Here is an 8,549-nt window from a genome sequence, read left to right on the forward strand (position 1 = left end):
CAATATTCATGCAAAACATTAACAACGTGTAAGTAATGTATAGAAGTTACACTAATACAGTATTTTTCAATTTTTGGGTGTGATTACGTCACGCGGGAGCTCAGGTGGGGCCATTCAGGGGCAGCAGATGCATGCGTGCGCGCGTGCACGGGGAGGGCGGTAGCGTGCCATGTTGACGACGGACGCGAGCGACTGGAGAGGCAACATGTCCACCGCACCCGCCGAGCAGATAAACAACAATGAAGAACCGGGACTCAACGGTAAACCCCGTCCGTGTCTCGAGATTGAGTCAAGTGTAGCGTTAACGTGGCTGTTTGCATGCTTTTAATTTTCTCTGGAGCTTTTTAAACGCTGTTATGCAATCTATTGTTTCTTTTTTGCTCAATGGCTGGAATTTCCTCTTCGGGGAGGTGCTAAGGGGCGGGAGCATTTTGATGGCGTATTAACGCGAGCGCCAATGAGAGCAAGCTTGTTCGAATTCATGCGGCGTTGCGCAGACAGTGACCTCACAGTAGTGCGAGAGCGAATTCGAAACCAATCGTTCTCGCGGTACTGTGATGTCACATATTGTTCGTTATGCGCAGCCACTATAAAGTCAAATGTGCTTGAGACGGGTCCGTTGTGACGTTGCCTAGCAACTTGAAGTGATTGATGGAACGCAAGCCAATCGCTAGTTTCACAGCAAGTTAGTGCGACGAGGAGGCGGGGCTTCGATATCAAAACAAGGCGAAGATTCTGCTAAGAAAAATGGTGACGTGGGCGGGGCCATTTATTATTAAATAAATTGTTACAATGTAACAGAATACATTTTGATCATGCTATATTTGGTGCTATATTTTAACTCGCTTGTTTATTGTGATTTATGGTGTATTCCTGAAAGGCTGTGCCCTTATTTTATTGTAGCTTTCTTTCTTGTCTTTTTTGGGACAAGGCCTGATAAATATACAGTTTCTGGCATTAGTATTAAAGTTGTTTTGGGTGTTTGTGTACACATTTGTTTAATATAAGTCGAACTGCATTGCGTTACTTGTGTCAGTTCTGTAATTGTAGTATTTGTCTTTAGTCTTTCTGCAATCATCACTGCAATGTTTTTTTGCAGCTCTGTGCATACCTTGAGCTCTCAAGAATTTTATTCATGTGTGAAATGCTTTGCAGAGAATATTTTTTGTTTTTTTTTGTTTGTCTCAGTTAAACATTTTCAGATATCTTTTTTTTCTTAAAACATTCCCGTTGGATGCATGTTGGAAAAACAGACTGTGTTTTATTAACTCAGACATGCTTTCTTTTCAATTTAATTTATATACTGCTTTAAACAATTGTTAAATTGTTCCAAAACAGCTTAAAGGTGCAATGTGTAATTTTTAGAAGGATCTCTTGACAGAAATGCAAAATAATATACAAAACTATATTATCAGTGGTGTATAAAGATTTTTCGTAACGAACCGTTATGTGTTTATTACCTTAGAATGAGACGTTTTTATCTATACCGAGGGTCCCCTCACATGGAAGTCACCATTTTGTTGCCTCCATGTTTCTACAGAAACCCTTAGTGGACAAACTTTTTTTACTAATTTTTCTCCGATGACATGTTTGTCTGGTGGGGGCTACTGTAACTTCTGTGATTAAAAAACGACGGGTAAGCAGTGGACTGAGCCATTGGTTACAATTCACCAGCACCTCAACACTAGATGTCACTAAAATGTACACACTGCACCTTTAATAAAAACAAGATAAAACAGAAAAATCATAGGACAACAAAGTAGCAAAGTACAGTGGCTAAAAATTAATCTACACTAGTGAGCTGAGTAATAATGCAATGTATGCGTAACGGATATGTAACACAGTTCTAAGTTAAGTTAATGTCAGCTGATTCCCAAGGGGTTAAAAAAACTCCTAGGAGAAAAATCATGTGGCCTTCGGAGAAAAAAAAACCTTGAAAGAGAGCCAGGCGTAGCATATAGAGCAGTGGTTCCCAACCAGGGGGCTGGGGCCCACATGGGGGCCTCACAGATTTCCAAGGGGGCTTCAATATGACTTAAAATTATTTTTAAAAAGCATTAAAATAAGCTAAACAAGCAAAAAATCCATTTTAGTAGCGTCTGTGTAGTCATTCCAAACTCTAGTTTATTGAAGGTGTGGGGGGCCTTCAAATATTGTTGTGGGCAACTAGGGGGCCTTGAAGTGAAAAGGGTTGGGAACCAATGCTATAGAGGATATATTATATTTTATTGAGTACTATATTATAAAAAATGTATGTGAATTAAAAGTTTAATTTAAAGGAACAGTATGTAGGATTTTGGCCAAAACTGGTATTGCAATCACAAAACTTGTGGCTAAAACTGGTACTGCAATAACACCAATGTTGCCAATGCACAAAATGACAACATAAACATCAGTTGAGGGCTGCAACTGCACTTTTTAAATGACAATATCCTGGCCAGACCACTGTTGTCAGTAATATAAGTATTTTATATGAAAATGATTTTTTAATGTCTAGTGACATATCAGGGCCATTTTATGATTAATTTATATAAATTTCTTACATTCTGTTCCTTTAAATTAAAAGGAAGTGGTTGGTTGTCGCTGGGCAGACTTGGACGATCTAATAGAAACAATTACTATACTATAAGATTTATTAAGAATAAAAAAAAATGTAAATAAAGAAAAGCGGTGGCTGGTTAGACATCGTCTGGGCATCACATTGACGGGAGGCCAGTAGATCAGTGATTTAAAGAGATTCACGCAGCAGAAACTGGGTCTGTTAGTCTCAGTGTCCTCGGGTTCGAGGACAAGACGGAGAGAGAAACAAAATCTTATGTGACGTGACATTTAGTCTAGCTACATAATAAGCTTTTGACTTGGGTTTGAAAGTAGTTTTAAATGTACCATCAGTTATATACTTACTTATAAGCTGCATTAACTCTTAAGTGTTGCATTTATGAATCAATCAGTTATTTTTAATATTGTATATTAAAACAAACCCGACAAACAAAACGACATTTAACTTGGCCATACTGATAAAAAGTGCTGTATACAGCCTTTGTCTTCAATGCATTTTATTGACCCTGCTGCAGAGAGCTTTCAGAAGGTCTATAGTCATAAAAAAAGTGTTAAACATTTAGCTAGTTATTTTTCAGTGACTGTAGGTTTATAAGCGTCTGTAACAGCAGGAAGATGAGAGAGTGAGAAACAGAGGGTGGTTTGATATAGACTACAGATTACATAATTCCCTCCAACTCCAATGTATTTATTCGAAACTAACAAGCAGAGGCTTTGGATTTTTTTTAAACTGTAAAGATTGTTGCACTTGTTAGGGTTTATTTTATCTACTCCTGTATAAGTATTCAGCCGTGAGATTTGTATCGTTTGGATGGCATCAGGTGCCCCTCCAAGGTAAAGTCATTGGACTGCTGGACTAAAGCTTTACCATGGCAACAGTTCTGTAAGGCAAATGCAGAAGTGTTGTGGGCTGTGAGGGGTAAGACAATGATTAAATATGCTTGTTTAAACCGTTTGAATCAGTGCCAATTTAATTCATGCACACTACTGTGGCCTCTTTGGCTTGATGCAACCACCCAGACCATCTTAGCATCACGTTCCGGACGATTCACAGCACTTGACATTTCAGATATCGCTCTTATTTAATACAGGACCAAAATGGAGAACTATCAAACCTGGAAATGCATCTAGCAAAGGTCACTGAGGAGCACACATCACATTGTTGAAGCATCATGGGACCTTTATTTCCTAGCAACAAAGAGGGTCAGACAGAATGCATATGTGTCATATGTTTGCACCAGGTCAACAGAGAAATCTGTGCTTTATTTACTAGGAGGAAGTCCGGCTGTCTTTCGGTCCTCCTTATCTCTCACCGTCTGTGTTTCAGGGTCCTGGGTGGAGCTGGAAATGAATGGAAACACTCAACAGCAGAACCTCAGTGTGCCCTCCGTGCTGGGGAACGGGAATGAAGGCGAGATCCAGGCCTCACAGGCCCTAGAGCCTGTGCAGGAGGAAGAGGAGGCTCTTACAGGAGGACTGGAGCACGTACCATCATCATCCTCTATCCATAATGGAGATATGGAGAAAATATTACTGGATGCTCAGCACGAGTCTAGCCCCAGTAGCTCCTCCTGCAACAGGTATGAAGATTTACACATGCACACATTCTCATTTCTGTGGTGTGTTTTTCCTCTGCATTTGAATTGTGTTTTTGTAGCCCACCGCGACCTCACACGCCTGAGCAGGATGAAGGCCAGATCATGTTTGATGTGGAAATGCCCAGCGAGAGAGACTGTCAGGTAAATATATGAATTTACTGTACTGCAGCTAGGGTTAGTGGTTTTTGTATACAAATCTCTTCATATTTCTTCTAGTCAGAGGATGATGGTTTGGAAAAGGACAGAGATGATGATATTCTCATGAATAAAGGGGAGAGTTGGGTGGCTGACTGGTCCAGTCGACCAGAAAACATTCCCCCAAAGTAAGTGCCTGTATGTTACAGTATGTGATACAGACATGCGTATATTTCCACATGTCTGTGTACTATATGCATATAAAAGGGGACATTTCACAAAACTTTTTTAAGATGTAAAATAAATCTATGGTGTCCCCAGAGTACATATGTGAAGTTCTAGCTCAAAATTCCATATAGATAATTTATTATACCACGTTAAAATTAACACTTTGTAGGTGTGAGCCAAAATTTGTTGTTTTTGGGTGTGTCCTTTATGGCGCACTCACATTATCCAAACCAAACCATGCCCCAGCGCGTTTGTCACCCCTTCCTACTCCCCCAGGTGCACGCAGTCACACTGTACTTTTTTTTATCGATCCGAGTCCGGGCGCGCTTTCGTCATTAAGATGCGATTGTTTTGAAAAAAGCAGGAAGTAAAGCGCTCTCTTAACACTGGAACCCACCGTAATGATAAGTCTGTGTTTTTTATTCGGAGTCGTTTGGTGCGCGATTACAGACAGCCCTCTCACATGTCATCATATTGCTTAGTTGATCTGTCTCGTGCGCAGCTCGGACATTCACGTAACCCCGCTGCTCGCATCAAAAGGTTTTTACGGAGGAAGATGAAGGTGAATGGTCGCGCAACTAACGTCTTCACCTTTTGAATCGCACTCAGGCACGATTGCGCTCACACCACAGCCTTCCGCGCCTGAGCCCAAGTGAACCGCGCTCCGGCCCACCTCTGCAACCCGGCCGCGGCGTGATTAACCAATACAGAGCGATCACACTAGTCAAACAAACCAGGCTTTGGGGGTCAAACGCGTCCGAGCACGGTTTGGTTTGGATAGTGTGAGTGCGCCCTTAAAATGAAAATGAGCTGATCTCTGCAATAAATGGCAGCGCTTTGGTTGGATAGTGCAGATTAAGGGGAGGTATTATCCCCTTCTGACATCACAAGGGGAGCCAAATTTCAATGACCTATTTTTTCACATGCTTGCAGAGAATACTTTACCAAAACTAAGTTACTGGCTTGATCTTTTACAAATTTTCTAGGTCGATAGAAGCACTGGAGACCCAATTATATCACTAAAACATGGAAAAAGTCAAATTTTCAGGATATCTCACTTTTAAAGAATTAAGGGGCAGTTCCCAGACAGGGTTAAGATTAATCCAGGATTATGCCTTAGTTATATTGAGACATTTAAGTAGTTTTTTACAAACATACCCTGGTTTTAAATTAAGGCAGCTCAAACATGCATTTTAGTCTGGGACTAGGATAAGCCCTGTTCAGGAAAACCGCCCTAATATATGTTTTCAGCTGCATGTGTTTCATAGGGACACAGACCTACTGGTAAAAATAACACTATATAAAATATATACATTTTGGAAGCAGGGATGGCATACTGACGCTGGTTTCCTCGCAAAAAAGCCTATATATTTTTCCCATAGATTTTTGGATAATCCCAAAAAATAAGCTCTGTGTTTAACAAAAGTTTATGACACTTAAACATTTTGCCCAACATTTTAATCTTCACAGATGAATACAAACTTTATGAATTTTGATTGGGAAAAATTAAAGGGCTTTTTAGTAAAGAACCAGCATCCCCGCTAACTTCTGGGTTACCCTACAAAAATTCGTCATCTCTGCGGCACTCTATATACGTCAGGTTTGATGTCATGCATGTGTCAAATGCATTGATATTAATAGTTATTTTCATATATACTTGGTTTTACAAAAATCTTTTTTTTTTCATTTGATTTAAAGGGGACATATCATGAAAATCTGACTTTTTCCATGTTTTAGTGCTATAATTGGGTGCTCAGTGCTTCTATCAACCTAGAAAATTTAAAGTAGTTCAACCCAGTAACTTAGTTTTGGTAAACCCTTCTCTGCCAGCATGTGAAAAAATAAATCATTGAAATTTGTCTCCCCTTGTGATGTCAGAAGGGGATAATACCGCCCCTTAATCTGCAATCAAACCACAGCGCTGCATATAGTGCAGAGATCAACTCATTTGCATTTTAAAGGACACACCCACATTTTTGCTCACACCTGCAAAGTGTCAATTTTAACATGTTATAATAAATTATCTATATGCTATTTTGAGCTTGAACTTCACATATGTACTCTGGGGACACCAAAGATTTATTTGACATCATAAAAAAGTCTTGTAAATGTCCCCTTTAAAGTGATAGCTTCTGCATTCACAGTTGTTTGTAATGATGAAGGTTTTGTCACAATAATTGATCCCCAACCTCTCGCAGGGAGTTTCACTTCCGCCACCCAAAGCGTTCTGGATCTGTGACTCTCAGTATGAGGAAGACGGGTGCTATGAAGAAGGGTGGTGTGTTTTCTGCAGAGTTTATCAAAGTCTTTGTGCCCTCATTGCTGCTCACCCACATCCTGGCCTTGGGACTGGGGTAAGTGTTTTGCTTAAAGGGATAGTTCGGCCAAAAATGATATTAAACCCATGATTTACTCACCCTCAAGCTGTCCGAGTTACATATGTCCATTGTTTTTCAGACAAACACATTTTCGGATATTTTAGAAAATGTTTTAGATCTTTCAGTTGCTTAAATGTAATGTTACGGGGTCCATCCATAGTCCACGACCTTCAAGTCCAAAAGAAGTGCATCCATCCTTCACAAATGAAATCCAAACGGTTCCAGGATGATAAACAAAGGTCTTCTGAGGGTAATCCGCGCGGTGTTGTTGTAGAAATATCCATATTTAAAACTTTATTAACGAAAATAAATACCTTCCGGTAGCGCCGCCATCTTAGTCGCGTCCGCATTCAGGATGAGAGCTTAAGCAGCCTACGGAGGCTACTCTGCTGCTGCTCTGTGTCCCCGCCCTCCAAATTTGTCATACGTCACTAAGAAAAGTGCGTACACTACGCTAATACTCTCTCATGAATACAAAGGAGTCTAAGATGGCGGCGCTACCGGAAGGTATTTATTTTCGTTTATAAAGTTTTAAATATGGATATTTCTACAACAACACCGCACGGATTACCCTCAGAAGACCTTTGTTTATCATCCTGGAGCCATTTGGATTTAATTTGTGAAGGATGGATGCACTTTTTTTGGACTTGAAGGTCGTGGACTATGGGTGGACCCCGTAACATTACATTTAATCAACTGAAAGATCTAAAACATTTTATAAAATATCCGAAAATGTGTTTGTCTGAAAAACAATGGACATATGCAACTCGGACAGCTTGGGGGTGAGTAAATCATGGGTTTAATATCGTTTTTGGCCGAACTATCCCTTTAATCTGACCATTATGAATGTTTTGATGTTTTATAAACCTGAAAAATGACAGAATTACAGCAAACCAAATGCATGGCCGTATACTTTTTATTTTATTTTATTTTTTTAGGATCTACATTGGAAAAAGGTTGAGCACACCCTCTACCAGCTCATTTTAAATCGGATCAGACCCTGGTGCCTGGACGCCCCATCTTCATGAGAGAAAAAGTGTAAAAGTAGTGGCCAAACGTGTGACAAATTTTCTCTCTCTCTCTTTCATCTTTCTCCTGTCTATGGCTCTCTCTCACCCCACTGGCATCTGGTGTTTGATACTGTGGTCCTGATTCACCATGAAGTTCTCGCTGTCCTGCAGTTTTAACTTTCTGATGCCGTGACTCCTTGACTCATATTAGATGTTTTTATTTCCCTTTTAATTTGGAAAGGTACTACATATTTCGCTGACCTCCTGTGTTACCCGTTTGACAGTCATATATCCCAAGGCATTATTGCACATTTTTCTGTGTGACAAACTTTATACACTGCAAAAAATGATTTTCAAGAAAAAAAAATCTTAGTATGTTTGTCTTGTTTTCAGTAAAAATATAAAAAACAAATGTTAAATAAAGATGTTTTTTCTTGATGAGCAAAACGACCTAAGACAATAAGTCTAGTGTTTAGACCAAAAATATCAAATTTAAGTGATTTTGTGCATAAAACAAGCAAAAAAATCTGCCAATGGGGTAAGCAAACAAATCTTGAACATTTTTCTTAAACGCTAAATTCAAGAAAAAATCTAGAAAAATGTGCTTACCTCATTGGCAGATTTTTTTGCTTGTTTTATGC

At 39.6% G+C, this 8,549-nt stretch overlaps 1 protein-coding gene across 1 annotated transcript; it reads left to right on the forward strand.

The window, feature by feature from the left end:
• The first annotated feature begins 105 nt into the window (after positions 1-105).
• bnip3la (BCL2 interacting protein 3 like a) lies at positions 106-8,333 on the forward strand. The gene is made up of 6 exons (XM_065248228.2): positions 106-260; positions 3,887-4,139; positions 4,217-4,298; positions 4,374-4,480; positions 6,719-6,874; positions 7,837-8,333. The coding sequence occupies exons 1-6, from the start codon at positions 170-172 to the stop codon at positions 7,883-7,885; spliced, it is 738 nt and encodes a 245-aa protein (XP_065104300.1). The 5' UTR covers positions 106-169; the 3' UTR covers positions 7,886-8,333.
• Positions 8,334-8,549: the final 216 nt, after the last annotated feature.

This window comes from Paramisgurnus dabryanus, chromosome 11, assembly GCF_030506205.2.
Source record: "Paramisgurnus dabryanus chromosome 11, PD_genome_1.1, whole genome shotgun sequence".
In the NCBI taxonomy this organism is placed as follows: domain Eukaryota; kingdom Metazoa; phylum Chordata; class Actinopteri; order Cypriniformes; family Cobitidae; genus Paramisgurnus; species Paramisgurnus dabryanus.

Bases quoted from the DNA above. Each gene is read 5' to 3' on its own strand.
- bnip3la (XM_065248228.2), top strand. From the start codon at position 170: ATGTTGACGACGGACGCGAGCGACTGGAGAGGCAACATGTCCACCGCA. The intron at 261-3,886 runs GTAAACCCCGTC...TCTGTGTTTCAG, and splicing joins TGAAGAACCGGGACTCAACG to GGTCCTGGGTGGAGCTGGAA. The intron at 4,481-6,718 runs GTAAGTGCCTGT...AACCTCTCGCAG, and splicing joins CCAGAAAACATTCCCCCAAA to GGAGTTTCACTTCCGCCACC.